The sequence below is a fragment of the Bombus pascuorum genome, chromosome 10 (assembly GCF_905332965.1).
Source record: "Bombus pascuorum chromosome 10, iyBomPasc1.1, whole genome shotgun sequence".
NCBI classification, from domain to species: Eukaryota; Metazoa; Arthropoda; class Insecta; order Hymenoptera; family Apidae; genus Bombus; species Bombus pascuorum.
The window spans coordinates 13734547-13747326 of NC_083497.1; the positions used below are offsets into that span (position 1 = coordinate 13734547).

General features: G+C 39.2%; 2 protein-coding genes across 3 annotated transcripts in view; one reads left to right on the forward strand and one right to left on the reverse strand.

Moving 5' to 3' along the window:
• The window catches only part of LOC132911052 (uncharacterized), a 56329-nt gene extending 48500 nt beyond the window's left edge, over window positions 1–7829 (forward strand). For both annotated transcript variants that reach the window (XM_060967384.1, XM_060967385.1), the window contains 4 exons: window positions 2633–3057; window positions 3666–3851; window positions 4662–5008; window positions 5506–7829. In XM_060967384.1, coding sequence (XP_060823367.1) covers window positions 2633–3057; window positions 3666–3851; window positions 4662–5008; window positions 5506–5557 — 1010 coding nt within the window. In that variant the 3' untranslated portion in view covers window positions 5558–7829. The remainder of the gene's footprint in view (window positions 1–2632; window positions 3058–3665; window positions 3852–4661; window positions 5009–5505) is intronic.
• LOC132911091 (optineurin-like) overlaps window positions 1–12780 on the reverse strand; it is a 428401-nt gene that overhangs the window by 347279 nt on the left and 68342 nt on the right. The window lies entirely within an intron of this gene.

The window sequence follows — 12780 nt, forward strand, 5'->3', positions numbered from 1 at the left end:
AGAATCGACCAACATCAGAATCAGCCGTGTGTAATTATCAGAGAATTCTTGGACACTTAATGAGGCTGCAGTGCTAGCAGAAAATTAAAGTTCTTTTTCAAAAAGCACGATTCATATTCAGAATCTTGCTAAAATTATCTCTCTCTCTCTTTCTCTCTTTTTTCAACCATCTGAATATAATTACTGTCTTACTCGTAATTTAAAGATTAAAGGACCCGCAGAAAGACTTGCTAAGCTAAAAATAAGCAAATGTGCGGATACGTTTACATCTTAATGTACGTGTAGTTAGAATTTTACTTGTAGACACATTTTATATTCACCTAATACAAGAAGTATCGTAAAATAGAATTGTCGGGTTTCCAGGGTTAATACATATCGCACGATTCGAGATAATGTACAAAAGCTATCCCGTTTGATGAATACGTAACAGTACGGAATAGGAAACGATACTCGCATAGCTATGGAAACAAGGTTGAGGAATTGGAGCAACCCTTAATCCTCACTGAAATCTTCTCGTATAAATTTCCACCGCGAGGGATGATTTATTGCGTGACTGCGCGTTCCCAAAGTATCCATGAAATTGTAGTTGAGAGTTCGAACGAAGTAAATCGTTGGTTATCTCGCGCGAAGCGTAATAGCAAATAAAAATATCCGTCTAAGAAAGGATCGAAAACAAGGCAGTCGGAAGAAGAAGCTTATCGACGATGACAATGCTCTTTCTTCCTACGGGCCGATTTCTCGTTTCTTCGTCACGTGCTTCCTAATTCACGACGATGTTTAAGAGGAACAAAAACGATTCTGTAGTTCTTTGTAACGCGTTTGGGATCATCGGCGATCTTCCGGTTAGTAGAAACTGTAACTAGAGAAAACGGCGGAATTAGAAAGAGGAGTTTCCTCGTCTCCTGGATATTTATTATTGCTGCGAATTCTCGGTTAAAGAGCAACCGATCGGTCGATATCGCGTACCTCGAATGAATTAACGCTCAAGGTGGAGGAGGTTTAATAGATCGAGTGTTAGAGTAATTTGCACTTGTATAAACGTAAAGTGTGATATTATGAACACGGCGGTGGTAAGATCTTCTTGTTGGCAGTTCATATTTCATATTTCACCCGCACGGTACGATGTCTGTTGATGAACCATCCTCCTACCTTGCTGATTCTTCCTACCAGCCGTTGGGTTTCGTCCGTCCATCGTGCTCTTCCGGCTGGTCCTTTCCAGGGGTTTTTTACCTGATCTCGGAATCATTAGGTTTACAGCTCGGGGAGAACGTGTAATTGGGAATTTTCTGAAGAAGGGAATGGGCCTGTCCGTGCCATAAACGGACGGCCACTCAAAATTTCGAACAACTATTATTTACTATGAAACAGCCTAATATTACCCAACTAAATATTTCCTTCTCGTAACCCGAGTCGCAATAAATTCTAGAGATTGCACGATTTATCATTAACAACGACGTTATATTTTCCGTTATTGTGAAAGACGAGCAGCTTCGTCATTTTGGCAGTAGTAACAACTTGCGGGATAATTTATTCGGAACCGTCTGTTGTACTCTCGGATTTCCGCCCATAATCGATCACGCGCAATCGATATTGCGTGCTTCGATGCTTGATAAATAAGATGGATGATACCAAGCTAGAAACGTATCGTGTATCGCGTGGTGCGAGTTTGTGATAAATACGGAACTAATCATTCCATCGAACCGTGTCGTCGATTTAAGCTAAAAATAAAACACTATGTAATCTATGCAGTCGGAATATGAAACGACAATTTGTGTACAATTCTATGACTTTCTCTCTATTCGAACGTGCTGTTTGTTCACGGTTTCGAAGCGTAAAAGAGTAAACGGCAACTGAACTTCGAGTATCATTACTATTCGTCAGTTTTGCTCTTTGCTAAACCTGTTTACGTAGGAAAACGGCAGTAGATTGATAGTATTTGAACCGATGATAGCTCCTTTCAACGGTATAATAACGTAAACGTCGATCAATGAGAAAAATATTTGCCTCCGAAACACATTAATCATTTAAATTAATAGCCGTGCAAGACTTATACCGGCTGCCGTCGAACTGACGGTAAAAGCCGAAAGGAGATGAATCTGCGCGGAAAAATAGGTCGAAAACGTAGACTACTGATTTTTTTTTCCTGCAGAGCTTCATTTTCCAGAGTTGTAAAGTTTCGAATCACATTTCCCCTCGCAGCAGTGATTAACGTAATCTCCATAGGATTTATCCGCTCGCGATTTCTACCACGCATTCCTTTCAGCCATTCCCTGACAGGATACAAACTATCCAAAAACGTTCGAATCTGCCCAGCGCCTCTATCGAATCCTTGTTCGCTAAAATAGATCTGAATCGACTATAATATCCGGAATTCTATCCTCCTAATGCGCCCAATTCCGCTCCTACCGATATTCGCTATCCATCATCCGCAGGATCCATATCAATTCCTGCTCGTACTGCATTATCACGCGGCAAATCCGCTCTGATCGCGCCTCCTGAAATCTCGGATTTCGGATCCTGGATCGTGGGATTTCGCGCGAACGAGTTCGCGTTTGCCGCTCGATGAGGCTCGAATAAGAGGAAAGACACTGCTGGAGACGCCAAATAACGAAGGTGGTGGTGATGGTTACAGAAAGCGACAAAAGGGTGGTGGTGAAACGAGAAGCCGGAGGTGAGTTCGGTTTCCGTATTCACGGCTCGAAACCCGTGGTCGTCTCAGCTATCGAGCCCGACACGCCCGCTGAGAGCTCTGGTCTGGAAGTTGGCGACATTATAATGGCGGTGAACGGGAAGAACGTGATGGACGCGACGCATTCGGAAGTCGTGAGGCTCGCGCATTCTGGCACCGACGTCCTTGAACTCGAAGTGGCGAGAACGTGCAACGTACTGGCACCGCGGGTGGCCAGACCCGGTACCAAGGAAGGAAGCGACGAGGCGCCGCTCTGCACCGGATACCTATGGAGGAAATCCGCGACCTCGACCAACACGGACAAGTGGGTGCGAAGATGGTTCGCCCTGCGCCGCGACAACTGCCTCTATTATTACAAGACTGACGCGGTTAGTACGAATATCCCCTCTTCTCTGTCCCTTCTCAATGTCCATTCTTCGTAGAATGGAAAACTGTGTCGATTAGCGCGCGCAAATCTATAGGATGTGGTTTAGAAAAAAAAAAAAAAAACATGAAATTGTATTTTCAAATACCGAAACGCGATAAGACACGATTAATACGTAAAGATAAAATTAACATCAGCGTATTCTCCGTTCTGAATTGTCGAAGCTTATTTTACAGCGTCGGTCCTATTCGCTTGGCGCACGTAGTTAGTTCTACTCGCCTAGTACAGCTTATGTAATTTTACACAAAATATAGAGAATATCTAACACGATCGGGTACTTTGTATTCGGAGAAAACTGGCAGAGCAAGTAACGCTGCTCTAAAATAAACAAAGTTAGAAAGTTCAGTCATCCAAACTATGCACAAAGGTTCCGAACTTTGCATGCTCGTCGTTAGTTTAAAGAGATGTCATCCAGCCACGCCTGGCGTCCCCTCGAAACCTATTTAACCGGCATTCCTTTCGATTAATCGAGGCCATCGACGCGACGAGTGTTTGCACGGGATCTTTTTGTTGGAAAAATGGTTCACCAGTGGACCATTCCGTTTCCCGTAGGATTCACAGCCAGTGGGGGCGATGATGCTGATAAAGTACGACGTGGAGCAAACGCCCGAGCTGAGGTTACATAGCTTCGCGATCAAAAAACAGGGCGCACCGACGCTTCGGCTCGCGGCGGACACCGAGGAAGCTGCCGCTCGATGGACGACGGTCATCAAGGAAGCGATCGAGAGAAACGACCAGGTAAATGTTACGAGTCGCTTGCCAAGTTACTCTCGACGTCTATTTCCGGGTCATGCTCAAAGAGTAAACGAAGTTTACATTATGTACGAATGCCGGTCGCGAATATCCGGATCTTTTTGATCAGAATGCCATTTAATCTTTAATTGGTGCGGTAACTGACACGCGTAGGTAATGTGTTTCCTTCCACGCGGTCTTTCACTTGCGATGCTATATTCGGAAATAAAAGAAAATTAAATCAAAAATTATTAATGTTCGCTGCTAAAAAGAAAATTTTCGTTACATTCGTCCAACAGAAAGAGAGATGGATGGTGCAAGTTGAACAATTAACAGCATATGCTGTATGTATGTATCTTTGGAGATACTCTTGCATCGTTATCTAGATAAAAGAAGCTTCGAAAACTTTGCGAAACGATGGAAGTCGGCGTTCCTGTAAGTTTAAGAAAATGAGATTCGCTTTAAATTCTGCAAGTTTGGCTATCCGCCTGCTGGAGTTTCTTGAATAGTTGAATTAGACGCTGCAAGTGTCTGGCAGCGCTTTGGAGAATCGTACAGTTCTACTAATATGCCTTATTGTGCATCTACCTTAATAGTCTTTGCATTTGTACGAGATTTATTGCGAAACGCGAATGTTCGAAGTAATTAGTTCAACTTGGAAAACGCGTCACAAAAGTAACTGAATTTTTTCGTAAGAAGTTACTCGAGGCGATAAAAGAGAAATGGAAGTTCTGAGAAGGAAATAGAAAATCGCTAAAGACGGAAATCTCCCGTTTTTCCTGTATATCCTATAGATTCCCGCTGACGTTTTTACAGGTTGACACCTGGCTGGAATCGTCGCTGAGAATGCGTGAAATGGCAGCATGCGCCATTCACAGACCAGATTGCTTCGGATACCTGAGCAAGCAGCAAGAACACGCCAGAAAAACGTCGTCACCAACCGGTTGGTCCAGGCGATATTGCGTACTAAAGGACGCTGCATTGTATTTCTACGACGACGCTAATGCGGAGAAGGCGTTCGGTGTCGCCTGCCTGCATGGGTTCAGGGTGCATAGCAGCGCGCCCACTTCCGGTGGCAGGAAACACGCGTTCGAGCTGCAACCACCGGACCCCACGCAGAGAAGTTACATCTTCGCCACCGAATCAGAAATGGACAAGAAACGGTAGCCTGTTCAGTCTCCTTTATCGATTCTATTATATTCTTTTCAACAATTCGTTTCGTTGAGTCGAAGAATTTGCTGTACGCAATTTGTGCCGGCGATTATGAAGGTGGACTATGTCATATATTTTCGTTTCAAGATATCATTGGCGTTTGACGCATGAACTGAATTCTGTTTAACGGAGCAACAACCGACTCGATCCAATGGTTCAATTTCTATTAACTTGCAAACATGGTTTTAGATTATTGTAACGTGAACAGGCGATTAGAATTCTTTCCACTTTTATCCACTTCATTTTTATAATCACCGGCACGTTTGTGGTAATTATTTACAAGGAGACGTGTCACATCGATATCGATGGTCTTGAATTACAATGTCAAGGTCACGTATTTATTAAGATTTGAAAACAATTATCTAATCTCCTTCGTGACTTTTCAATGAGAATCGATTTGGAGTTAGAACGAATTTTATGTCAAAGAGGCAACTACGTTTGTTTTCAGGTGGCTCGCAGCGCTCGAATATTCGATCGATCGATGGATAAAGATTGGTTGACAAAGGCCGACCTACCGTACAAAGAAGCAAAGAAGTCGAAGCAGCGAAGATCCTCTGAGATGTCCTTCGCCTCTTCCTGTTTCCGGTTCCTAACGAACATTGTCGAAGATCACAAATTCATCTATCACCGTCGCCATTATCGTCTCGATTCTCGTTCGCAAATTCATCGCGTGGATCATGTCGCAAATACTCTTCAAATTCGCGATTCTTCAGAAATCGTAACAATTTCATTAGCGTTATTTATTATCACTCGAAAGGCTTCATATCTCTCTCTCTCTCTCTCTCTCTCTCTAGCTCGCTCAATTTTTCAAAATCATCGATGAAGATCCATCGATTTGTTTTCACTAGTTCAGTCGACTAATTAACTAGGATTAATGATAATATTCTTTGAAATCTGCCATATTTTTTGCTATTAGAGATATTACCGTCTAATTGCAAATTTGTTCAAACGTAAGCCAATGTCTAATTGCTGTTTAATCGCTAACTGTCGAACAATATCAGATTACACGAAACTTTGTCAAGAATACATTGTCAGGCGCCTCTTGACGATTTCAATTTTCTACAAACGTTCTGTAAGTTATCCGTTATCTTATAAATTTCAGTGATATTACTCCGAGCTTTGTCACACTCTTCTAGCTGTTTGTGCTATTTCTGATTCTCACGAATTTCGTCGATCTCGTTGTTTCCAACTGATACCGATGCTCGATTCATTTCGCCAGTTTCTTAGTGTCATAAACACCATTTTGTAATAATTGCTGGTCGTCAGTGGCAGTGTATCTATCGAAAGTTAACATAGCGCAATCGATACTTGAAACACTGTTTCTCAAGGTGTTACATTTAAAATAGTTAATATTACGCTATTCGTTTTATTCGAGCTGTAAAGGATGTTTGCGTTGCACGATCGTACACCGTTTAAAGTGATCGAAAGAATCGTCAGTACAAACGAGTTTGATTGATTGTTCAAGTGTTCGGTAACAAAAGAATCTCGATCGAATAGATTTTCTTCTTTCCTGAAAAAGAATCGTAAATTGTTAATTAGTTGAACAGTATATTTCTAGAGTCATGTTAAACGTATATGAACACGAAGTTTCTCTTTAAGTAACGTATATAAGCTATAAGATACAATTAGATTTCATTTCTTTAGACAATTATATTATATTTCTGATAGATGTTTATTTGAAAGAAAAAAGGAAACAACAACTCACTTTCAATGTCATTAAGATAATCAAGATGATCTAGCGTAGTTCCTGCAATTAGTATCACGAACGATCATGAAACGAACAAAACGAACCAGTTTCGGAATCCCTTTCATTTTCCTACGATATACGACGCACAATTTTTACCGTTTTCAATAATAATTCACTAAGAATATATCAAAGACTTGAAAAACATCTTAAGAAAGTTAGAGTACAGTAGCTTTTATCGTGCAAAAATGGTAAATAAGGCTTGAGAAATACTGTTTCAAGTAAATAGTCCCAGTATCGAGTCAGACAAATTTTCACGTAGTGAAACTCCATTTATTCGAATCGCTAGTGGATATTCAAGTCGATTCGTTGAAATTGCTATTTGGACAAACTGCGAAAGCATAATATACGAATGAAAGGGAGCAAAAAATATTATATGAAATTTAGAGTAAACGCTACGTTACACAGCTATGAACAAATATTGAATGCAACGTATAACAATGAATTTTGTAATACAGAATATGAAAGGTCGGTCGTATTTATTAAAAACGCTTAAAAGAATTAATTTTCCATTTCGGAATATGGTAGTGATACGGAATTTACTATCATCGATGTGTTCCGATAAATGGAGTTCTGCCGTAAGTACTCGTAATCTTCATGATTCAGGACTCGTGCTCGTGATTTAGCAGATTTTTGTATTGTTAAAATCAGCTTTTGGATTCCGTTTTTATATATACAAACGTTGCATACTTTACCGATACACAGGAATTGAAATCACACACGATAAGCATGGAACACTCGCAGAAAAAAAAGACATGCAAAGGAACGAAAGAATCGTTTATTCACCGATTGTGTCTTGTATTAATTAGAACGATTCCAACCGATTTTTCTCTTACAGAATTAGAATTCGATTTTTAGCTTTTAAGAGGGTTTAAACTGTCGTCCACCGCGTTACACACGAATTTCCATTTGGAACTGCTCACGAAAGCTCGAACAACGTAAAATCGAAACATCCTCGCGAGAAAATATACCCAATGTCCAGCATTGACCAGCAAACACTTGGACGTTGTTGTAACGTTTATTAAACGCAACATACGCTACCACGACGAACGATAACAAAAGAAAGCTGGAAATATGTACAGAATCAGTTTGTTCCGTCGTTCGAGTTGTACTTGTTTTATAAATTTAAGTAAGCATATTTGTGTCTACAGACTCGAGCGAAAAATATCGTTTAACGCGTAAGAATTGCGAACTGTTAGCAGCATTCGTCGATCACAATCGGATAAATAAGATGCGATTGAACGAATGAAATTTTTATTCGCAATGGATAAAACCTTTGTTCGAGCGATAATCGTTTGCTCGCGTGACTGATCGAAAAGGGTCACTCGAATAATTATTGGCATTATAAAAATCGTAAAGTTGCGATAGTAATATCAAAGGCTTACTTATCCGATTCAAATCTTCAAACGTACCAAGAAGCCAAAAAAGAAACAAAATGGCAAGGAAAAATCAAAAGTGTGCCGTCGCAAAAGTTTCCCATAAGCGAGGGAAACTTCTTGACCGAGTGAATGCTTTCTTGCGCGCGCTTGTTGCGTGAGCATACGAACGATTCGACGGCTAAATCGCACGCCCTCGTGCGTACGTGGAATTGCCGCCATTGCATCGCTATTATTGCCGCTAATATTTTTATCGATATCGAGAAACCGCGCGAATCGTGAACACAAACGGAGGAGCAAAGAATGATTTCTTTCGAAACAGCGAAGAGCGAAAAAATAATTTCGAGCAGCGAAGAGTATTTCGAACGAAGAAACGAAGAACGATCGAGTTGATCGCGACAGAAATCGATAATAGTGGGCTCCGAGGGCTGGAGAACGGAAGAGGAACAAGGAGGAACGAAGGACTAGTCGAAGAGTCGTGATTCGTATATGGCGTCGAGAGTAAGACGAGAGAAGCCAGCAAAAATTGAACGACAGACCGCTCAAAAAATGCACAGATAATAAAATAGGAGGTTTAATACAATTGTAGAATGAAGTGCGTCAATTATTTACCTGTCACCCTTCGAGCTGGTTTGAAGGACGTTGGTTTTATCGCTGTTTAGATGATGCAGTGTTTTTTTCATGGTAGGAGAATCCTCTTACCGCCGAGAAAGCCGGACAGCGGTCGCTTTGCTTGACCAATGGACAATCTTTCGTTGGTATATGACCAAATAATTTCCAGAAACATTTGCTACCGTACCACGTTTGTTGTTTCACTTTTGAATTTACATTTCAATTACGTTCGTACTTGACAGTGAGTTGGTAAGTTATTCGTGTAGAATTTTTACCTTTTTTCTGGTCTACTGAAAGAATGACTGACTTTAGGTATATTCTGTCGGTAGAGGCGTACCGTTTGGGTTGTTAGTAGATGTATGTGTCTATAATTGATTGGAGTATGAATAAATATGACGACAATTACGATGTCCTCGCCGTTGACGAAGTAATTGTAGAGTATATTCCGTACGTGATTTGATTAAATGTTGAATGATATTAGAGAATGAGTCATGTAATTGGAACTGGTTGTGAAAGAAGAAAAAGAAGAAACAAGGCTTAAAAGTTTCGATTTATTAAACTTGATAGATTTTTTTTTTTTTTTTTTTTTTTTTTAGTGGATAGAAGCTTCGGGATTTTGTTACTTTGGCATATTCAAACAGAGAATAATTTTACAAAGTTACTTGATCCGTATAATAGGAATATATCCAAATATATGATTCACTCTGTATATTAGAGAACCCTTTGCAAAGTAAAAAAAAAGCGCACAAATTCAAATTTGTCAATTTATCAAAGAAACATACGATATCGGTTAAGGTTTAGAAAATTCGCAAATACGTGAAAAATATGAAGATATTAGCGATTACGTGATAATATATCTTGCGTAAAAGATAGCATTTCTTCGTTTCTATAAAAATCAAATCACAACATTTTTGATTCTAAGTTAACTGATTCGTTTGTCGACATTTTTTAAGCGTTAAGAATAAGAATTTTTATAAAGCGTGTGACGAAAGAAAAGATTGCGTAATATTATTGTAATAAAGTAGAATCAGTGTGATTGTAAAAGTACAAAGGGTCAAATGTAACCGTGTCCGTCTTTCTAGTGCCAAAACTAAAATTAATTAATTGAACCAACTGAGATTGTAATAAATGTCGTTGAGAGAAAATTATATATGCGTTTCTTCATTACATTTATAATGCAATAGCGTTTAATAATAACGCCATGTTTCTATCTCTATATTTATTAACAATTCCAATCAGAAATTTTTCAAAATTCTCATTACGAAAAGGATCAGGATCTAAAGGAATATTTTCAAAATCTTTTTTCCATACTTTTTTTGATAAATTAAATTATTTTTATCCTGAAATAAAAATAAAGCAGTTTCCATTCAAATGTCAAATATACTTTGGTATTAGGTTTTAATATAAAATAAATATGTAAATACTTGTTAGAAATAAAATCAATCATACACGTATTATCTGATAAATTGCTTTCAGACGCCATATCGTGGCGAGATTCGAAAGCTGTAAGAACTTTCTACCTGGACGGTCGCTAAGATTGGTCAATTGATGTTACGAAAACGCAAAGTAGATTTCCTTTGAGCAAAATGTTTAAAACATGCGCTTCTTCTCGTCAATAATGTTTTATCTATTAACGTTCTGTCTTCGTGTATTTCAAAATAGCTTTATACCGATATCTTTTTCTTTTACAATGTTACGTTTGATAAAGGTGCTATATAAAAATAATAATCACGAAAGTAACAACTATTTCTATAATTTTTATGAAGTCACTAACGAAGAGAAAATTAATCTTTGTTTAAATGGAACAGGTGCTCGGTAAATGGTAAAGAAAATTTTCAAACTGAAATATTTAAAAACCGATGATCGACGGTGGAATTTTTTTAAATACAAAGTAGTCCGCGTAGTATCAACTTTATTTTCCTGTCCACTTACTAACTATCTGTCGGTAGATATAAATCACCTGTACAAATACCTTGATTATATCTTAATTGATTAACACAGTCTGGCTGGAATATTCACCCATTACGTATTACATATTTTTCCTTTTAATTTAAACGACTTGTCCCATTTTCTATAAAATGCGTTTCTAAATGAACTTCGTGTCATCGTATACTACACGTACTACAAGACGCTATCGTTTACCCGTCTATCGATTTTATCGGTAGTACGAACGAAAGAACGATAGCTTGAATTGGAAACGGAACAATAAAATATAATAAAAAGCTCTCTCAGTAAGTTGACAAATAAACGTTAAAGGTATAGGATAAAATTCTAATTTAACGCGATTCTGTAATGTCAATGGTAGTTTTCGGCTGCTATGTTCCCATGGTTTCCAATTGATAATAATTATCTAGCCACTATTTCCAAGTATTCGTGAAACTAATTCCCAATATCGAGACGTATAATTTCGCAATAGAATTCGAAAGGCTTCAAAGATTATTAGTCGGTTTTCGAACTCCACGCGTAATCCTATACCGATACGTTACGTTATACCCATGATATTACCTATTAATTCTTATAAATGGTAATTATTGTTAAATTATTGACGTTCACGCCGTATAATTTACATTAATTTTAGATTTGAAACTTTCGCCGCGTTTATCGCTTTAGAACGAGGAAATGCCTAATAATGTCTATGCCACGACTATCAAAGGGTAATTGCAATGTGCTAGCCTTTTACACAGATAAGTAACCGCCGGAAAAGTCCTAAGGATACCGAAGCACTATACGCGCTATAATTTTTGTACAACTTTTTAAGCGACCAGTGATACGAAAAGCATCGCCATATAGAGAATAGAATGTTAATTTGATGCATATTCAATTGAAAACAAAGTATTCGAGTTGTTTGTCAATGATTTTGTACACTGTTTGCATCGCATGCTCTTTTTAGTAAATCATCGTTTGACCGCTAAGACTGCGTTGACTTTAGAACTTTACGTTGAAGAATTCGCACATATTTCCACGTCTCACACTTTCTATTCCACGTTTTATTTTCTAAATCTTACGTTCTCTATCTCGTATCTAATACCTACAATTCAATACTGGTATCTCGCATCCGATATTCCCTACCCCTAATCATTGCTCCATTCCTCGCAATCAGCACCCTTTATTTCGTGTCTCACATCCCGTCATCCACGTTTAGTTCAATAATCCCACTCTCTAAATTAATGAAATAAAATGGTTAAAAGGTATCTGTATGATCCTGTAGACATAAAAGGATTTCTAAAAATTATTCACAATGTCTGCAACACGGTGATTCAAATCGGTGTACAGGTCGTACAAAGATCGGTAGATAAGGTAAGTTTATAAAAGACCAGGCTACGCGTATAATACGACTGAATAAGAACGAATAAAGTTCTCGGGCAAAATTTCAGGCTTCGGATTAGGAAGATATAACCGGTAAGTAGGTGGCGAGGGAAAATCTTGCGCGAAACAGTTCCCCTGTTACGACACATTCTCGAAAATTTTTTAGCGCGAATTTCTCAGCAACCGGCGGCAATTTTTCGTTCCAAATCAGGGATTTATATCTGGAGAATATAACGTGTAAGATGGTGGCATGCGAGATCCTTTGGTGAAACGACTCTTCCGATACGACGTTGTTTCGATAAATTTCTCGGCTATATGACTCGATGTAAAACGAATTTGAGTTTGCCGAGGGCCCGGTACACGGTTTATCCGCGGTTGAACCGGTGGTATCCGTTTGATAGCAGATAGCAGGCCGAACGACGCTGGTATGTTCTCATTACGCGTCGTGTAGGTATGCGGCGACCAGTTCGTGTTCTCCATGCTTCGAGATCCGTGCGCGGTGCGAGACCACGTTTCCTCTCCTTCTGCTGACGCGGTCTTTCTTCATCGTCTCCTTCTTGCCCTCTTTATCCTTTTCTACGGTGCTCCTTGGATCAGGATTCAGGCTCCGTTCACACTGACCACGTGGTTGGTCGGGTACGAGCTACAGATTCGATCTTCCTGCGTTACATTTTCCCTATCCTCG